General features: G+C 40.6%; 1 protein-coding gene across 2 annotated transcripts in view; it reads left to right on the top strand.

The window, feature by feature from the left end:
- The first annotated feature begins 2,835 nt into the window (after positions 1 to 2,835).
- Positions 2,836 to 19,770, top strand: part of LOC124615616 — a 134,234-nt gene continuing 117,299 nt past the window's right edge. For both annotated transcript variants that reach the window (XM_047143622.1, XM_047143621.1), the window contains exon 1: positions 2,836 to 3,094. In XM_047143622.1, coding sequence (XP_046999578.1) covers positions 2,955 to 3,094 — 140 coding nt within the window. In that variant the 5' untranslated portion in view covers positions 2,836 to 2,954. The remainder of the gene's footprint in view (positions 3,095 to 19,770) is intronic.

Genomic DNA, 19,770 nt, shown 5'->3' with positions numbered 1-19,770 from the left:
CCCACAGATTAAACAAACAAGTAACCACTCGTGCTGCCCCTCTGTGCATACAATCAAACATTCCCTGTCAGTCCTCTCTAACATAGGTCCCAAACACTTGTGCAATATTTTAGAAATGGTCCCACAAGTAATTTGTATGCAATCTCCTTTGCAGACTGACTGCACCTCCCTAGTAGCCTACCAATAAAGAGAAGTTCACCACCTGCTTTATGCACAACTGAACTAGCGTTGTCATGCTATATCATATCCCTACAAAGTGTTACACCCAGGTATTTGTACGAGTTGGCCGATTCCAACAGTGACTCACTGATATTAGAGACATAGGATACTACGTTTTTTCGTTTTGTTAAATGCAAAATTTTACATTTCGGAACATTTAGAGCAATATACCAATCTCTGCACCATGTTGAAATCTTATCCAGATCTGACTGAATATTCAGGCAGCTTCTTTCAGATAGTACTTCATTATAGATAACTGCATCATCTGCAAAAATACTGATTTTTACCGTTAATATTGTATGCAATGTCATTAATACACAATGTGAACAGCAAAGGACCCAACAGACTTCGTTGGGGCTCACCTGAAGTAACTTTTACAGCTAACGATGACTCTCCATCCAAGATAACAGGCCGTGTCCTCCCTACCAAAATGTTCACAATACAGTCACAAATTTATCATGATACCCCATATGTTCATACTTTTGGCAATAAGCGTAAATGTAGTACTGAATCAGATGATTTTCAGTAATCAAGGAATACTTCATCTATATGGTTGCATTGCTCCAAACTTTTAGTATGTAAAGTGACAAAAGTGCAAGTTGGGTTTCACATGATTGATGTTTTCGAAATCCGTGCTGGTTGGCATTGAGAAAGTCACTCTGTTCAAGATGTCTCATTATGTTTGATCTCAGAATATGTTCTAAGATTCTACAACAAACCTATGTGAAGGATATTCAACAATTAATTTTGTGAATCATTTCTTTTACCCTTCTTGTAAAAGTACCTTTTTACAAACACTGGACACGGATTTAGTTCGAGGGATATTTGATAGATTACAGTTGACGAGGGGCTAACTTGGCCACAAGTTCAGTTAAAATCTGACAGGGATTCCATCGGGACCTGGAGATTTGCTCAATTTTACAGATGTCATCTGTTTCTCTACGCCACTGTCACTAATATTTATTTCATTCATCTGGTCAGTGGTACGAGGATTAAATTGGGACAATTCTCCTGGGTTTTCCTTTGCAATGGAACATTTAAAAATGAAGTTAAGCATTTCAGTTTTCGCTTTGCTACTCTTAATTTCAGTTCCTGTCTCATTTGCTAGGGACTGGACTCTAAGTTTCGTTCCAATAACAAACTTTGCGCAGTAGCAGAATTTGTTTGTTTTCTGTGGAAGGTCACTTGCAATATTCTGCTATGGTAGTCATTGAAGGCATCAGATTCAGCATCTTCGTATCAATAGCCCTACATCTTTACACCTGTTATGCAATAATCACCATTCCTTTAGAAGTTTCTTCACAGTGGCTGTATACCATGAAGTTTCCCTACCATTACGAACTGTTGTACTCGGTACATATCTATCCTGTGCTTGGTCAAGTATTCTTTTAAACTTAAGCCAAAGTTCCTCTAAATGCTCCTGACTTGTGCTGAAAATTTCATGTTCCCCATTGGGATATTCACACTACTGATTTTTATCTTGTTTACCGAACATATATATACCTATCTTTCTGCTTGTTTTACTTGCCCTTTGTGCTTTGGTGATCATTGATGCCAAAACTGCATCATGGTCACTTATATCAGTTTCTATGTGGACATTCTGGAGGTCAGGTCTATTGGTTGCCATTGGATCCAATATATTTCTATGGTAAGTGGTGTTCCTAACTATCTGTTCTAGGTAGTTTTCAGAGAATGCTTTAGCTAAGTTTCACAGGATGTCTTTCATGCCCACCACTAACAAAACTGTTATTTTCCCAATTGAATGCTGGATGATTAATGTCTCCACTGATGATTGCATGTAATTGGGGAACTTACGTACAAGTAAAATGAGGTTTTCTCTGGAGTTTTTGGTTACATCATGAGATGATTCTTGTCAGAATTTATATATTATGGAATTGTGGTATTATGCTTGCCTTCATGAAGTCATCCTTCGCAACAACGTTAATACCTTAGCGTGTGTTGGGTACGATTTCACTCAGTGCTTGTTTCGAAACTGTAGTACAAAATTCTAGATCCTTGTACCATATTTCTGTTGCCAGGTGTCTTAACGTCAGCACCAAATTCTCATGTGGGGAAACTGCTCTCCTCGTCCAAGTATTTTTCTTTATTACACGAGGAGTTATGAGACTCAAAGTATAATCATATGTTCTCAAATCTATTCTCAAATAGTAACGCCAAGAGCCGGGTTCATTCGCCAACTAGCGGAGTAAATTTATGTGCGGAAACTGCCGTTTCTTAAGCTGCCACAGTTTGAGGTTGTAAGATCTTAGTCGTTTGCCGCTGTAATTTCTTTCGTAGACCGATAGTTTGAGGGCAAGCAGTAGATTTGAACTTGTATCGCGTGACCACGCCATTTTTGCTACGCTTTATTGCATGCACAGATTTTTGCGTAGATATCTGCGCAAACAGATCGTTGTGTCTGAGCGGTTCTCAAGTGAACTGTTTTGACGTTTCATGATGTATAGACACACCACCACCTGACCACATCCAATTGCAGTGGAATGACGTCACCTTCGGTTCTGTTGGTGAATGGTCGGAATCGATCTTTAACATTGAAGTTACAATCGACAATTGCGTGGTGGACGCCAAGGTAGTTCTTGCTTTGCGGCTTAAGCTATTATGTAGGAACTCTGGTTGTGTTGCCGTTTAAATTTGAAAAAGGGTGGTGCGGTAGTGACATTATATGAAATTCAAAGAAAATTGTGTGGGGTCATAGATTTGATTAAAGTGATGAAATGGATTCCCCGGAAGCGTTAGATGTATCTAAAGAGAATATTCAGCCACTGAGGCAAGGAAGAAATGCCTCACAACTGAGCGCAGCGCTTCAGGCACAAACAGACACAGCAGTTCTTCAAAACTTAGTGAAGAAGAGACAGTGAGTTTATTCAGTATTTGATAATTAAAGTTGTGCCTATAGTTTTATATGTGTAAAACACGTATAAACGTCCCAGAGTAATTGTGGTTACAGTATATTTCAGAATGTGTCGTGGTTCCAGTTTGTTTTGCATTTTCTTTCTCTTCAAGCATTTTGATTGTATTTATCAGTGTGTTTATTTTAAAAGTTCACGGCCGAAATGGGGGAGAAGTTTTTGAGATTATTGGTTATGAGGTATTGCTGAAGTAGACGTATAATTTACATTTTGGGTAATACTAGTATAATAGCTTTTTTTTTCGATAATACCTCGTCACATACCTAAATGCTTATTCCAAGACTTTTGTCCGGCGGGAACGGAGGGGTTGAGGTTCTTGTGTGAGATGTTACTGTTCCTAAACAGAAATAAAAGAATGTTAACGTCTGGATGTAAAAGTGTAATTTTTATTTTGGATGCAACATACCATTATATTGAATGTGATATTGACTAGGCTCTACAGTTTGGATTGTTAATAATTCTCTCTTATCCCCGCCTCCCCACGCCCCCTCCGTTTGCTAACCACATTCAACGTCAGTTTAACTACGACTGTAGCACTGCCAAGAAGAGAGGCATACTTCTACTATATTGTTTGTTAGATATTGTATTGAAAAATCTTTAAAGTCGCCGATGATGGTGTGTGTGTTGTGTCCGACCCTTTAAATCCTCCTCCCCCCCTCCCCCGAAAAAAATCAGTTACAGCTCCAAACACTAAAATTTATATTCAGTATTAAACATTTATGAAATATGTTTCCCTTGGTACTACTATCCTTCACTTTTGTATTCTATTTCCATCTTTTATCTTGGTAATCTTTCAAACTAAACAGCAAAACCCATGTAGTAGTACAATTTTAAATGTCATTTCCTAACAACCTAATCCCACAGTGTCACCAAATTTTGCATTTCATTTATAGGTAGCACTTGATTTGTGCTTCTCTTGTGCCACTGATGTCTTTACATCCACAGTACAATGTTGTTGACTTGTTCCTGACTGCACCCACAGCTGTATTGATATGTGCTTGTTTTTCCAGTTGGGGTAAGGATTTATCTTGCATGTAACAGGTGATGTAAACAGAGGGACTAAGTCGGTGTCTGTTGTGGGCAGAGGGTAGTTGTTTGTTACACTTGTTGGTGCAGAGTGCTACTTTTTAGGGAGGGTGAATAAATGGAGTGAGCCCACTGAGAATTCTGTGGTTGATGGTTCATCGACTTATAAATGGAGATAAATTTAGGAGAGGAGTAAAAGTGAGAAGTTGATGAGAGCAGTAGGGACAGCAGAAATTGAGGTCGAGTGGTAGAGGTTTTAGGACAGGACTAGGGAGAAAAAAATTAGGCAGCTGATTTTTGGAATTGAAAGATGTTAATGCATCATTTTTCAATAGCTCATACTGGAGAAGCTGGTGTTTTAGGGAGCATTCAGATGGCTTAAAGCAGCCATTCAAGTTGACCACCCCAAAGGCCCATGGCCGTTCCTCCACTCACTCTTAGCCAACTGTCCTGTTGACAACTTGCCTCTCCTCTAGGGCATACCTTGGCTTGTTCATGTGGCTTCTTGCATTATATCATGCCTTTTTAAAACTTAAATTTGGTTCCTACAGTGTTTGGCCTCCATTCTTCTCAAATTTCTCTGAAGTGTGAATTGTGCAGGGAAGGACAATCACCACAACTCTGGGTATTTGCCTGTGCTGTGGACATCATGAGCCCCATTTCTGGGCAAACTAAAGCCTAAACCTGGATCGCCACAGTAGCTAGTCCACTGTAGGGGATTACAACGTAGCAGCATAGATGTAGCTAACTGGCAGTGCAGAGATAGCAGCGCTGGAGTGTGCACTGTAGACTTCCTTCACATGCCAAGAAGAAGCAGCCCATCCCAAATTGGGTGCCGGGACTCTACGAAAATTGCCATTCCAGGTGGCTGCTGCGACAGCTGGCAGGCTTGTGTGGTGAGAGCCTCTGATTGGAATGGGTGACTTGTAGCAGATAGTTTGCCGTGAAGTCACTCAAAGTAACTTATGCTGGAAGTCATGAGACTCTCGCAGTCTCTCTAGAGGGGAACTCACCTTATGATGCTTTTAGTAGAACCCCAAACTGTTTCCACCCTTGGCTGCACCATGGGAGGAAGCACAATGATATTGACATGGTGAATGCTACCTAATCTGTACTAGAACAGACAGAATGATTTGACCATCAGCCAAGCCTCAGTTCTTTGTGTGACTGATCAAACATAAGTTTGGAGAGCTGACAGCATTGCAAAACACATGGAGCGGCTCCCTCCTGATTGCGACATCTAACACCACTCTGTCTTGGTGCAGTGGTTAGCACACTAGATGCGCATTATAGAAGATGATAGTTCAAACTCTCATCCAGCCACTCTGAGTTAGATTTTCCGTAATTTCCCTAAATGCGTGATGTCTTAAATGATCACTGTAGCAGAATACTGTTAAGTGATCTTTCACAGAGCCCAAAGAAATTCTGGTCGTACGTAAAGGCTGTTAGTGGCATGAAAGTTAGTGTTCAGTCCCTAGTGAATGAGACAGGAACTGAAATTGAGGGTAGCAAAACCAAAAACTGACATGCTTAACTCCATTTTTAAACATCCCTTTACAAAGGAAAACCCAGGAGAATTGCCCCAATTTAATTCTCATACCACTGACAAGATTAATGAAAAATAAGTATTGCTGTCAGTGGTGTTGAGAAACAGCTGACATCCTTAAAATTGAACAAAGCTCCAGGCCCCTATGGATTCCCTGTCAGATTCTGTACTGAATTTGTGGCTGAGTTAGCCCCTCTTCTATGATTTATTGTAGATCACTCGAACAGGGGGGGGGGGGGGGGGGAACCTGTGCTCAATTCTGGAAAAAGGCACAGGTCTCACCCGTCTACTAGAAGTGATTCACAAAACTACATGTCCAATATCCTTGACATTAATTTATTGTAGAATCTTAGAACATATTCTCAGCTCAAACATAATCAGGTATCTTGAACAGAATGACCTCCTCAATGCCAAGCAGCATTGATTTTTAAAACATTGATCATGTGAGCAATACTCAAGTGTAGGAGGAACAAGTGTTTTGTAAGCCACCTCCTTTGTTGCTGGACTACATTTTCGGGTCTAGTGCAGCAGGGGATACAACCCGTCGGCTTTGGACAAGGACGTCACAAGCCGCCAGAGAGCAGTTTACCATTTTCGCTTTTGCTGTTATGTTTCAGTTTAGTTTTTTTTACTGATTGCTTAATAAAGTGGATCTGTTTATTCTATCTCGTGAGATTTTTTTTTTAAAAAAGTCAAAAAACACTTATCAGCCACTGAAGGGAGCTACAACACTAAGAAGAATCGCTTCTCGATTGGCCACTTGTGACGTCGTTGTCCAAAGCCGACGGGTTGTATCCCCTGCTGCACTAGTCCCACATTTTCTGAGGACTCTCCCAATGAATCTCGACCTGGCACCCTCCTTACTAACAATTAATTTTATATGATCATTCCACTTCAAATCATTGCGTATGCATACTCCCAGATATTTTAGAGAATTAACTGCTACCAGTGTTTGTTCCGCTATCATATAATCATACAATAAAGGATCCTTCCATCTATGTATTCGCAATACATTACATTTGTCTATGTTAAGGGTCAGTTGCAACTCCCTGCACCAAGTGCCTATCCGCTGCAGATCTTCCTGCATTTCGCTGCAATTTTGTAATGCTGCAACTTGTCTGTATACTACAGCATCATCCACGAAAAGCTTCATGGAACTTCCGACACTATCTACTAGGTCATTTATATATATTGTGAAAAGTATTGTTCCCATAACACTCACCTGTGGCACGCCAGTGGTTACTTTAACGTCTGTAGACGTCTCTCCATTGAGAACAACATGCTGTGTTCTGTTTGCTAGAAACTCTTCAATCCAGTCACACAGCTGGTCTGATATTCCGTAGGCTCTTACTCTGTTTATCAGGCGACAGTGCAGGACTGTATCGAACGCCTTCCGGAAGTCAAGGAAAATGGCATCTACCTGGGAGCCTGTATCTAATATTTTCTGGGTCTCATGACCAAATAAAGCGAGTTGGCTCTCACACGATTGCTGTTTCCGAAATCCATGTTGATTCCTACAGAGTAGATTCTGGGTATCCAGAAATGACGTGATACGCGAGCAAAAGACATGTTCTAAAATCTACAACAGATCAACGTCAGAGATATAGGCCTATAGTTTTGCGCATCTGCTCGACGACCCTTCTTGAAAACTGGGACTACCTGAGCTCCTTTACATTCCGTTCCTCTAGAGACTTGCGGTACACGGCTGTTAGAAGGGGGGCAAGTTCTTTCGCGTGCTCTGTGTAGAATCGAATTGGTATCCCGTCTGGTCCAGTGGACTTTCCTCTGTTGAGAGATTTCAGTTGCTTTTCTATTCCTTGGACACTTATTTCGATGTCGGCCATGTTTTTCATTCGTATGAGGATTTAGAGAAGGAACTGCAGTGCGGTCTTCCTCTGTGGAACAGCTTTGGAAAAAAGGTTTTAGTATTTCAGCTTTACGCGTGTCATCCTCTGTTTCAATGCCATCATCCCAGTGTGTGTGGATATGCTGTTTCGATCCACTTACTGATTTAACATAAGACCAGAACTTCCTAGGATTTTCTGTCAAGTCGGTGCATAGAATTTTACTTTCGAATTCACTGAATGCTTCACGCATAGCCCTCCTTACGCTAACTTTGACATTGTTTAGCTTCTGTTTGTCAGAGAGGTTTTGGCGGTGTTTAAACTTGCAGTGAAGCTCTCTTTGCTTTCGCATTAGTTTCCTAACTTTGTTGTTGAAGCACGGGGGATTTTCCCGTCCCTCACAGTTTTACTCACCATATACCTGTCTAAAATGCATTTTACGATTGCCTTGAACTTTTTCCATAAACACTCAACATTGTCAGTGTCGGAACAGAAATTTTCGCTTTGATCTGTTAGGTAGTCTGAAATCTGTCTCCTATTACTCTTGCTAAACAGATAAACCTTCCTCCCTTTTTTATATTTCTATTTACTTCCATATTCAGGGATGCTGCAACGGCCTTATGATCACTGATTCCCTGTTCTGCGTTTACAGAGTCGAAAAGTTGGGGTCTGTTAGTTATCAGTAGGTCCAAGATGTTACCTCCACGAGTCAGTTCTCTGTTTAATTGCTCGAGGTAATTTTCGGATAGTGCACCCAGTATAATGTCACTCAGTGCTCTGTCCCTACCACCCATCCTAAACATTTGAGTGCCCCAGTCTATATATGGTAAGTTGAAATCTCCAATTGTTGAGTCCCTTGTTGTTCGTATTGTATATTAATGACCTTGCAGATAATATTAATATTAAAAATCAAGCTTTTTGCTGATGATGCAGTTATCGATAATGAAGTACTGAGAGAGGCTACATAAGTACTCATTTAAATGTTGATAAGATTTCAGTATGGTGCAGAGATCAGCAATTGGCTCTATATGTTCAGAAATATAAAATTTTGCATTTCACAAAACGAAAAATCGTGGTATCCTATCACTTTAATATCAATGAATCACTTGAATTGGCCTACTTGTAGAAATACCTGGGTGTAACACTTTGTAGGAATATGAAATAGAATGATCACGTAAATTCAGTTGTAGGTAAAGCTGGTGGTGGACTTTGGTTTGTTGGTAGAATACTGGGGAAGTGCAATCAGTCTATAAAAGAGGTTACATACAAATCACTTGTGACCATTTCTAGAATATTGCTGAAGTGTGTGGGACCAGCACTAGGTAGGACTGATAGGGGACATTGTATGCAGAAAGGGGCAGCACGAATGGCCACATATGTTTGTTTAATCTGTGGGAGAGTGTCACAGAGATACTGAATGAACTGACCTGGAAAATTCTTGAAGATAGATGTAAACCATCTCAAGAAAATGTATTAGCAATGTTTCAAGAATCGACTTTAAAAGATTACTCTAAGAATTTACTACAACCACCTACAATCGCTCACATAGGGATAGTGAGGAGAAGATTAGAATAATTTCTGCACGAACAGAGGCATTTAAACAATCATTCTTTTTGCACTCCATATGTGAAATGAACAGGAAGAAATCTTAGATGTAGGTGTAGAAATTGTTTAAGGTAAATGCTGGGATGGTTCCTTTGAAAGGGCGTGGCAGATTTCCTTTTCCATCCTTCCTTAATGAGAGCTCCTGCTCCATCTCTTGATGTGATGTTAAACACTAATCTCCTCCTCTGTCTTGAGCTATACTCGTGTATACTTGTGTAGGTGATATTTTGGTTTCTTTAGATTCCCACTGAAGTTTAAAGCATAAGACATAAGTTTTCATTGATGCTTAATATGACAATTGGATAAGAACTATATGACAGCCTGAAACAGTGAGGGGCGCTGTTTGTCTGCCATATTCAGAAAAGGCAGAACGATATTAGAGTTGAATCTGTATCATTTATTCGAGCATTTGAGGGATGCACAGAGTATGTTGTGCTTTAAGTGCCTTGTGTCTGCCCTCCAACTTGGGTTGAATGTCAGGTTCAGCAGTTGACAGTGTTTCACATTTACTAGAAGAAACAGTGAGTCTAAGACGTTTGATCAATTTCTGTAGTCTACTGCAGTGCTCAATAAGATTGATTGTACCGATGTCTGAGGATCATGTCAGGATCTTCAGGGATGTGGACATCCAAAGAGAGTTCTTTCAGAAATAAAAGAAATGTTTAAAATAATGTTTCTGTATTCTGACAGTAATGAATGCAATTGGATGTGTCTATTGCCAAATGACTCACCACTAGCTAGACATCATAGTCATGGGAAGATTTCTTTCATGTCGGAACACACTCTGAAAGCAAACAGGAAAGGAGAGGTTGCATGTGGTGTCTAGATGGAGTCTAAAACCGGTGAGTGTCCTTATGTGGTCCGACACTCCGGCTTTGTCCTCTAGTCAACATGTTACCTCTCTATAACTCTCATCACTGACCATTGGAATGCGGCACACAGGGACTTATCGATTGGTGTATTTTACGGGAGCAAACAGCTGCTTCTGAGGCAATGATTCTACTTGGCTTGTAGCCCACAGTAGAAGTTATGTGAACGCTAAAGACAAAAATTTACATGGAGAAAAAGTTTAGAATTAACTAGACAACATGAACAAACCTTCTCTCTCCCTTGGAAAGAGCAGATGTGGAGTTATTAGCATCCTACTTAGTCAATGTATGGAAATCATCTAGTTCCAATATGATGAATATAGAGAAATTATGGATAAAGTTTAAATCAATTGTAAATCACACTTTGGAGAACTATGTGCCGAGTACGTGGATTAAGGACCAAAATGACCCACCATATTTTAACAACAGATTGTTGCATTCTCGGTTCAGAAAATATCATGGAAATGTTGATAACAAAAGGTAGAAGTTTGTGCTTATATAATCAGACTGATACACGAAGCATAGAACTACTTTCACTGTAATAACTTAATGTAAGATCTTGTCGAGAACCTGGGAATACTCTAGCCTTAAGTAAAATTAATGAGCAGGTCAGAGGCTTTTATTCAGTCACTCGTTGAACAGTCTGGTGTAGGTGGTAGAAGACAGAAACAAAAAATTAAACTTCACAATTAAAAACATTGTTCATGCAGGAGAATTGTGCAGACATAGCATCGTTGACTGTTGCACAGATTCTGGTATTGAGGACAGATAAATAGGCATCCCTGCCATTTAGAAGTAACTGAGAGGGTGGAATTCCAGTTCAGTCTTACGGAGAGAACTTTTCAGCTTTGATCTTTACTCAGCTTGCATTCATTGCGAATCTCTTGCCCAGTGCAAAATCCCAAGCGATAAGAAGAAAAGTGCAGGTGACTCCTGTTTATAAGAATTACTGACCAATACCTTTAAAATAGGTTTGTTGATGACTTATTGAACATATTCTCAGTTCAAATGTAATAAATTTCCTTGAGACGGAACAGCTTCCGTCCTCTGATCAACGTGGATTTAGAAAGGATTGCTCATGCGAAACTCGGCTTGCTTTTTTTTCACATGATATCGTGCAAATCATGGATGAATGGCAACAGACAGGGTCTGTGTTCCTAGATCTGTGGAAAATGTTTGACGCAGTTCCCCACTGTACACTGTTAACGGGATCCGGAGATATGAGTGCCTCAGAGACTGGTTAAGAAATAGAACCTTGCACATTCTCCTGGACAGTGAGAGTGTTAATCAGGGTTTTGTCAGGAATTCCCCAGTGAAGTGTGATAGGACCATTCTTGTTCTCTATATATGTAAACATTCTGGTGGATTGTTTGCTGCTGATGCTGTAGTTTACAGGAAGTTGTCATTGAGTGGCTGTAGGAGTATACAGGATGGCTGAATTGGGAAAAAATCCTATTATGTTCAAATCCCGTATTTGTGGAGTGCTGCGTGACAGTCGGGCTGATTAAACAAGATGTAATGGTGCAATATGAAATGGAATGAGAACATAGGGAAGGCAAAAGGTCGGCTTCAGTTTATTGGGAGAATTTTGGGAAAGTGTAGTACATCCTTTAAGGAGGCTGCGTATAGAACACTTCTATGAGCCATTTTTGAGTAGCCTACTGCTACAGTGTTCGGGATCCCCATCAGGCTGAATTAAAAACAGTTCAGAAGTATCCAGAGTGAGATTTTCACTCTGCAGCGGAGTGTGCACTGAAATGAAACTTCCTGGCAGATTAAAACTGTGTGCTGGACCGAGACTCGAACTCGGGACCTTTGCCTTTCGCGGGCAAGTGCTCTACCACCGAGCTACCCGAGCATGACTCACGCCCCATCGTCACAGCTTCACTTCTGCCAGTACCTCGTCTCCTACCTTGCAAACTTTACAGAAGCTCTCCTGCGAACCTTGGAGAACTAGCACTCCTGAAAGAAAGGATATTGCGGAGACATGGCTTAGCCACAGCCTGGGGGATGCTTCCAGAATGAGATTTTCACTCTGCAGCGGAGTGTGGGCTGATATGAAACTTCCTGGCAGATTAAAACTTCTGTAAAGTTTGGAAGGTAGGAGACGAGGTACTGGCAGAAGTGAAGCTGTGAGGACGGGGCGTGAGTTGTGCTTGGGTAGCTCGGTGGTAGAGCACTTGCCCGCGAAAGGCAAAGGTCCTGAGTTCGAGTCTCGGTCCGGCACACAGTTTTAATCTGCCAGGAAGTTTCAGTTCAGAAGTATGCTGCTAAATTTGTTGCTCGTAGTTTCATGAGCACCTCAAGTATCACAGAGATGCTTTGTGTACTCGAATGGGAAAGATTTTATTGCCATCAATGTACATTTTGTAAAAAGACCATGAAAATGAGGAAAGAGAGATTATGGCTTGTATGGAGGCATATAGACAAGTGTTTTTCCCTTGCTCAACAGAACAGGAAAGAGAATGCTTAGCACTGGTAAAAGCTAAGCTTCACCTTGCACTATGTGGTGGATTGTAGAGTAGAACATTTCCACCATGTTATGATGATCAGTTTCACGACAATTGTGGAAAAAACCTTGGCTGCCCATACTGATGGCATACATCTTTCTGGTAATCACTATCTTAAGCTCAATTACACCAACCCTAAGATGGTGGCTGGAGGTATCTGCACATTCGTTCACACAAATGTCCATAGTGAATGTGAGCCCTTCCAAACAGTGTTGGAGGGGTGATCACACAGATTTGAATGACCATCAGTATCACTATTTTTGAACTATTTGCCTGCTGCCAGACACAGAAATATGGTGCCTGATACAGCAATCCTCTGCCATTTTCCCTTCTGCTTGGCAATTGTAATGTGCGTAGCCCTCTGTGGTGGGAGTTACAGACTCTCTGGTAGGGGGTCACATCATCTAATAGCTGCTTGATGGTACATCCACTGACCCACCTGTTTTCATGGACCATGTTGCGATCACTGTGTAGTGGCATCAGCAACAGAATTTTACATCAGGAACAGCATTTTACCCTCCCCCTTTCCAGGCACAAAAAGAAGGAGGAAGGATACTTTCCTACAATTTATTGTACGCTTTTCAGAGCCATTTAACAGTCATTTATGGAATGGGAAGTTCTTCTTGCCCTCAGCTCACACCATGACACTGCCCCACACCCTCAATTGAGTTCCAATCAAATGATTCAACAGCTGTATATGGATTGTAAAAATTGTTTCCAAAGTTTTTAATTGTATCTGTATCAGAGGCAAATTCCTCTGTGTTGGAACAGTATCATTATCCCCATCCTCAAGCCAGGTAAAGACCCAACTCCTGTTGATACTTCCAACCAGACAGACTTATTTGTGCAATATGTCAGTTCCTAGAAAGATTGGTGTACTGCCACTGGTCATGCTAGTTCTTTGAGTCGCGGGGCTTTGAATCCATTGCAGGAGAGCCAATCCATAACAGACCACCTTTTTAGATTAGAATCAGGGATAAAATACTATCATCTTATTTCACTTTTCCTATATTACGTAAAGAGTATGACATGGCCTGATACCATGTCATCTTGACCATAGAGTGCTAATGGTGCTATTCAGCCATATGTGTCATCCAATCATGATGAAACTACAGCCCTGCAGAAGCATAATCGTAATAGTGTGGTGCTTCACACATTTGTCTAAAACTTCTTGTCCAGTTGATCAATCAGGGTTAGTCAGATTACATTTCAGCTCCCTGTAGCAGGAGAATGTGTCCACAGGGCTTCATCCACAGTGTTACTCCTTTCTTTATAGTTATCAATGGATTTGTGGGCTCAGTGTGAATGACAGTTACTCCTACCCTCTAGATAAGTGACTTTTGCATCTGTTACAACTCTCTGTCTGATCCTTCTGTGTGTCAGTTCCAAAGAGCCCACAACCCTAGCTCTCATTTCTCCTCCTGCCAAAGCATATGTTGTGCACTTCTATTGATACAGCACAATCCGACCAGAACATTTTTTGCAATACAGCATCTGAAGGTAGTTGTACAATCCATCTTTCTGGGCCTACTCTTGGATAATAAACTGATGTGATGTGACAGTCAGATATCTGTCAGCTTAAACTGAGGTGCATGCAAAAACTCTGTCGTAACATTTGAGGAGTGGATGACTCCACTCAATTATGAATATGCTTCTGTAGGACTGTAGTTTAATTATGATTGGATGGCAGATACATGGTTCAATAGCACCATCACGGGTACTGCTAGACCCAGCCTAGCCACAAAGGCTTTCATAATGAATCCTGTAGAGCCATCTGATTGAATCTGGGATCCTACCATGTTGGTTCAGGGTCACCAACTAGAATACCTCCACTGTCTATCAGTTCTAAACCCTTGGTGCTTGACATAGGGCTGGTCTCCAACTTGGAATTTGACAGGGAATCCAGTTGACTACATCCATGGGATCACTTCATGGCATCGCTCCATGGTGTGTACCTAGATTCCAGGTTCATCTATGTCCATACCATGGCCCCAAAACTAGTTTCTGCCATGTTTTATCAGCACATTTTTCTTCCTGTTACCTGTGAATGCCAGAACACTAAAGTCATCTACACTGATTCCTCTAAACATATCAGAAGGATAGTATATACTTTCGGCCAGGAACTACATTCTCTGCCTATAGTGTCTTCATTGCAGAAGTGGTAGCTGTAGATAGAACCTTATCTTTTATCAAGAGGAAAGATCATGATCAATTTATGATATACAGTGACTCGGTAAGCAGTCTGCAGGCTTCTAGTCAGCTGTCGGTGTTCCTTATCCAGAAGCTTTTATATGAGCTCAACCACATTGGCCTCTGTTTTCTTCTGGACCCAAGTCTTAAGAATATCCCCAGAAATTAGATGACTGTCTGTTTAGATAGGATAGCAAACTCGTGACCAGCTCTCGCAATGTGTGTAACAAGCCCTCAATGCATCTGAAATAAGGGGACTGTCACAACTGGATTGGGGAATGGTAGGCTACCCCTCCCCCAACAAACTGAGTTGTCATAGCGGCCACTGCTGTGTTGTTCCTTCTTCAACTTACCTCAGAGTGTATGATTTTACATTATCCCTGTGTTCGACACATGGCTTTATCTCGTGTAGTGACATATCCCTCCACCCACCCCACTGGTACAGCTGTGGTGCCCCTGACATTGGCACACATTCTAGTTCAGTGCCCTCTTCTCACATTGCTCCAACAAATGAGTCATAAGGATTTCTCATCCTTTATACTGCCCAACAATGAAAGAAAAATTCAACATATTTTATGCTTTCTCAGAGACAGTGAATTTTATTCCCATACTAGATTTTAAATGGTATAATTTTGGGAGTACTACATCTACACATATACTATGCAAACTACTGTGAGGTGCATGGCAGAGGGTACATCCCTCAGTACCATTTATTAAGGTTTCTTCCTGCTCCATTCACGTATGGAGCCCAAAAAGAATGATTGCTTGAATGCCTCCGTTCATGCACAAATCATTCTAATCTTGTCCTCACAATCCTTAAGTGAGCAATATGTAGGTGGTTGTAATATATCCTTAGAGTAATCATTTAAAGTCGGTTCTTGAAACAGTATTAATACATTTTTCTTGGGATGGTTTACATCTTTCTTCGAGTCTTCCAGTTCAGTTCTATGACACTCTCCCACACATTAAACAAACATGTGACCATTCTTGCTGCCCTTCTCTGTATACAATCAATATCCCCTGTTAGTCCCATCTGGTATGGATCCCAAAAATTTGAGCAATATTCGAGAACCGGTCACACAAGTGATTTGTATGCAGTTTCCTTTGTAGACTGATTGCATTTTCACAGTATTCTTGCAATAAACCAAAGTCTACCATCTGCTTTACCCATGACTGAACCTATATGAACATTCCATTCCATTTCGTATTTGTACAAAGTGTTACACCCAGGTATTTGTATGTGTTGGCTGATTTGAACAGTGACTCATTGATAAGGCAGTCATAGAACATATATTGTGTTCGAACATTATGAATTACCTCAAAGAAAACGGCCTATTGATGCAAGTCAAAATGGATTTAGAGAACGTCGTTCCTGTGAAACACAACTAGCTCTTTACTCGCGTGATGTGTTGAGTGCTATTGACAAGGGATTTCAGATCGATTCCGTATTTCTGGATTTCCGGAAGGCTTTTGACACTGTACCAGACAAGCGGCTTGTAGTGAAATTGTGTGCTTATGGAATGTTGCTGTTATGTGACTGGATTTGTGATTTCCTGTCAGAGAGGTCACAGTTCGTAGTAATTGACGGAAAGTCATCGAGTAAAACAGTAGTGATTTCTGGCATTCCCCAAGGTAGTGTTATAGGCACTTTGCTGTTCCTCATCTATATAAACGATTTGGAAGACAATCTGAGCAGCAGTCTTTTGTTGTTTGCAGATGATGTTGTCGTTTATCAACTAATAGTCATCAGAAGATCAAAACAAACTGCAAGATGATTTAGAAGAAACAGAATGGTGCGAAAAGTGGCAGTTGTTTGCAGATGATGTTGTCGTTTATCAACTAATAGTCATCAGAAGATCAAAACAAGCTGCAAGATGATTTAGAAGAAACAGAATGGTGCGAAAAGTGGCAGTTGACCCTAAATAATGAAAAGTGTGAGGTCATCCACGTGAGTGCTAAAAGGAACCCGTTAAACTTCGGTTACATGATGAATCAGTCTAATGTAAAAGCCTTAAATTCACCTAAATACCTAGATATTACAATTACGAACAACTTAAATTGGAAGGAACACATAGAAAATGTTGTGGGGAAGGCTAACCAAAGATAGCGTTTTATTGGCAGGACACTTAGAAAATGTAACAGACCTACTAAGGAGACTGTATACATATGCTTGTCCGTCCTCTTTTTAGAATACTGCTGCACGGTGTGGGATCCTTACCAGATAGGACTGACGGTGTACATCAAAAAAGTTCAAAGAAAGGCAGCACGTTTTGTATTATCGCGAAATGTGGGAGAGAGTGTCACAGAAATTATACAGGATTTGGGCTGGACATCATTAAAAGAAAGGTGTTTTTCATTGCTATGGAATCTTCTCCCGAAATTCCAATCACCAACTTTCTCCTCCGAATGCAAAAATATTTTGTTGACACAGACCTACGTAGGGAGGAACAGTCACCATGATAAAATAAGGGAAATCAAAGCTCGTGCAGAGAGATATAGGTGTTTAGTCTTTCCGTGCGGTATAAGAGATCGGAATAATAGAGAATTGTGAAGATGGTTCGATGAACCCTCTGCCAGGCACTTACATGTGATTTGCAGAGTATCCATGTAGATGTAGATAGCATACTACTTTTTTTTTGTAATGTCTACACCATGTAGAAATCTTATCAAGATCTGACTGAATATTCATGCAGCTTCTTTCAGATAGTACTTCATTGTAGATAACTGCATCATCTGCAAAAAGTCTGATTTTGGTATTAGTATTGTATGCAAGGTCATTAATATAAGACATGAACAGCAAGGCTCCCAACACAATTCCCTGGGGGCACACCTGAAGTTTTTCTAAATCTGACAATGACTCTCCAGCCAAGTCACAAATTTCAGTTGCTATGATCGTATTTGTGTCAATAAGTGTAGGTGTGGTTCTGAGTCAAATGCTTTTTGGAAGTCAAGAAATACTGCATCTATCTCGTTACCTTGGTCCAAACTTTCAGTACGTAATGTGAGGAAAGTGCGAGTCGGGTTTCACGTGTTTGATGTTTCAAAACCAATGGTGGCTGCCATTGAGGAGGTCATTCTGTTAAGGGGAGCCGGAAAGATCCATCTCCTTCATGTTAATTTTAGCAAATAGAAGGAACATTTCTTCTAAAACCATTACTCTGAAATTTGGACTACATGTTCAGTGAATATTTCTCTACATATTTATAATGCCATGTTAAGAAATGTTTATTTTTTTACATTTTTTATTGTTTTACAATTTTTTTCTTGTATTTTGCCTAATTGCTCACCCATAATACCTCCGCATTCTATCAATTGCTTCATCTGTCAATCTTCCTCTTCCTCCAAGGGTCTTACTGTAGTGTTGGCAGAAGAGCCAACACTGTGTTTCTAGAGGAGGGCGAAATGCACGCATTTAATTACACGCTGACTGGCGTGAGGTCTGGAACAGGACAATATCTTGAGAATTGCAAATAAAGTACGTAGATGATGTAATACTTAACTTTAATCCACAATTGTAGAACATCTCTCGTTACGGTACATGCTTCATAATATTAATTGTCAACTGCTATGGCGCCTTGTTAGGTCGTAGCAAATGACGTAGCTGAAGGCTATGCCAACTATCGTCTTGGCAAATGAGAGCGTATCGGTCAATGTAGCTTCGCCAGCAAAGTCGGCTGTACAACTGGGGCGAGTGCTAGTACGTCTCTCTAGACCTGCCGTGTGGTGGCGCTCGGTCTGCTATCACTGACAGTGGCGACACGCGGGTCCGACATATACTAATGGACCGCGGCCGATTTAAAGGCTACCACCTAGCAAGTGTGGTGTCTGGTGGTGACACCACACTTACCATCACTAAGACTCTTGGATCCTAATGTCTGCTTTAGTTTGCACAAGCGAGCCCCCATGCGATTCTGCACATGTCCAATGCACTCCTGTTTTTTTTAGTGTGAATTTCATTCCCATAAGGTTTGAGTTCCTCTACAGCTTTTATCCCTTGGAATCACCATCTCCTAGATAGTTAGTGTATCGTACATTGTACCACTCCTGTGATCTGCTTTCACTCCCTCTACTTCCACCACTTCACTTGTGCCGTGAAAATTTGCTTCACAACTTTCACTATGTTTGTCCTTGGTATTGCCCTTCGATCTACAATGTTTTGAAAGAATAGCAACATCAATTACTTTGCAACTGTCTCCACTGGTAACTGTCACAACTCCATTTAGAGATTTATGACCTCTACATTGCCACGATCCATCGAAATCAACAGTTAAATCTCTACAATTCCCATTATCCGTCACAGCTTCTTCAACTGCTTTCTTCTTTGTTCCTTATGCAATATCTTCAGCAGAAGATCCCACCAATTCATTATAAAATCCAAACTTGGTAGGTGGTTTTGCCAAGTTTATAATTCCACATACTATTGTCCCTGCAGCACTGCTCTTGCCAATGCACCGCAAGCCATACACTAGCCTAACATTTATATCATACATCTTCTTTCCACTATTACCACTACGAGGAAAACAAAACTTCTGCAGCACATTTGTTACACTTCAATAACATTTTACATGCAAAACCAATGTGTGAAGTTATTTTCAATTCCAGTCCTCTTTCTTTGCAAACTTGGCATAATAAGTTATGTTTCAAAATATTAGAGAGCAAGGAAATGTTAATTACTTCATTCACATCATTACTGTCACTTGAATAGTTTTCAAATTTTTTTTTGTTGTCACAAAGTTTCTTGCTGGAAGAAGTTCTATCACATTCATTTGGAGTAGTTGGTGAAGCAGTCTGAGCAGCATCTCCATTCGAAACAACAAAAGATTTCTTCTTCCACTCATTGTGACTTTTCTTAAACACACGATTGCTTGAACGAGGCATATTGATATCCACAAACCAAATACATAAAACAGGTTCGAGCAAAATTCGTCAAATACGCAAAATTGAACAGCTAAATAACACAAAGCAAACTCCACAAGTCAACACAAACGGTATAGTGTTTATGTTTACCGATATGAACAGTCACTTGTCACA

The sequence above is a fragment of the Schistocerca americana genome, chromosome 5 (genome assembly GCF_021461395.2).
Source record: "Schistocerca americana isolate TAMUIC-IGC-003095 chromosome 5, iqSchAmer2.1, whole genome shotgun sequence".
In the NCBI taxonomy this organism is placed as follows: Eukaryota; Metazoa; Arthropoda; class Insecta; order Orthoptera; family Acrididae; genus Schistocerca; species Schistocerca americana.
The sequence above is the reverse complement of the archived record's forward strand: the minus strand, read 5'-3'. Positions and strand labels throughout refer to the sequence as shown.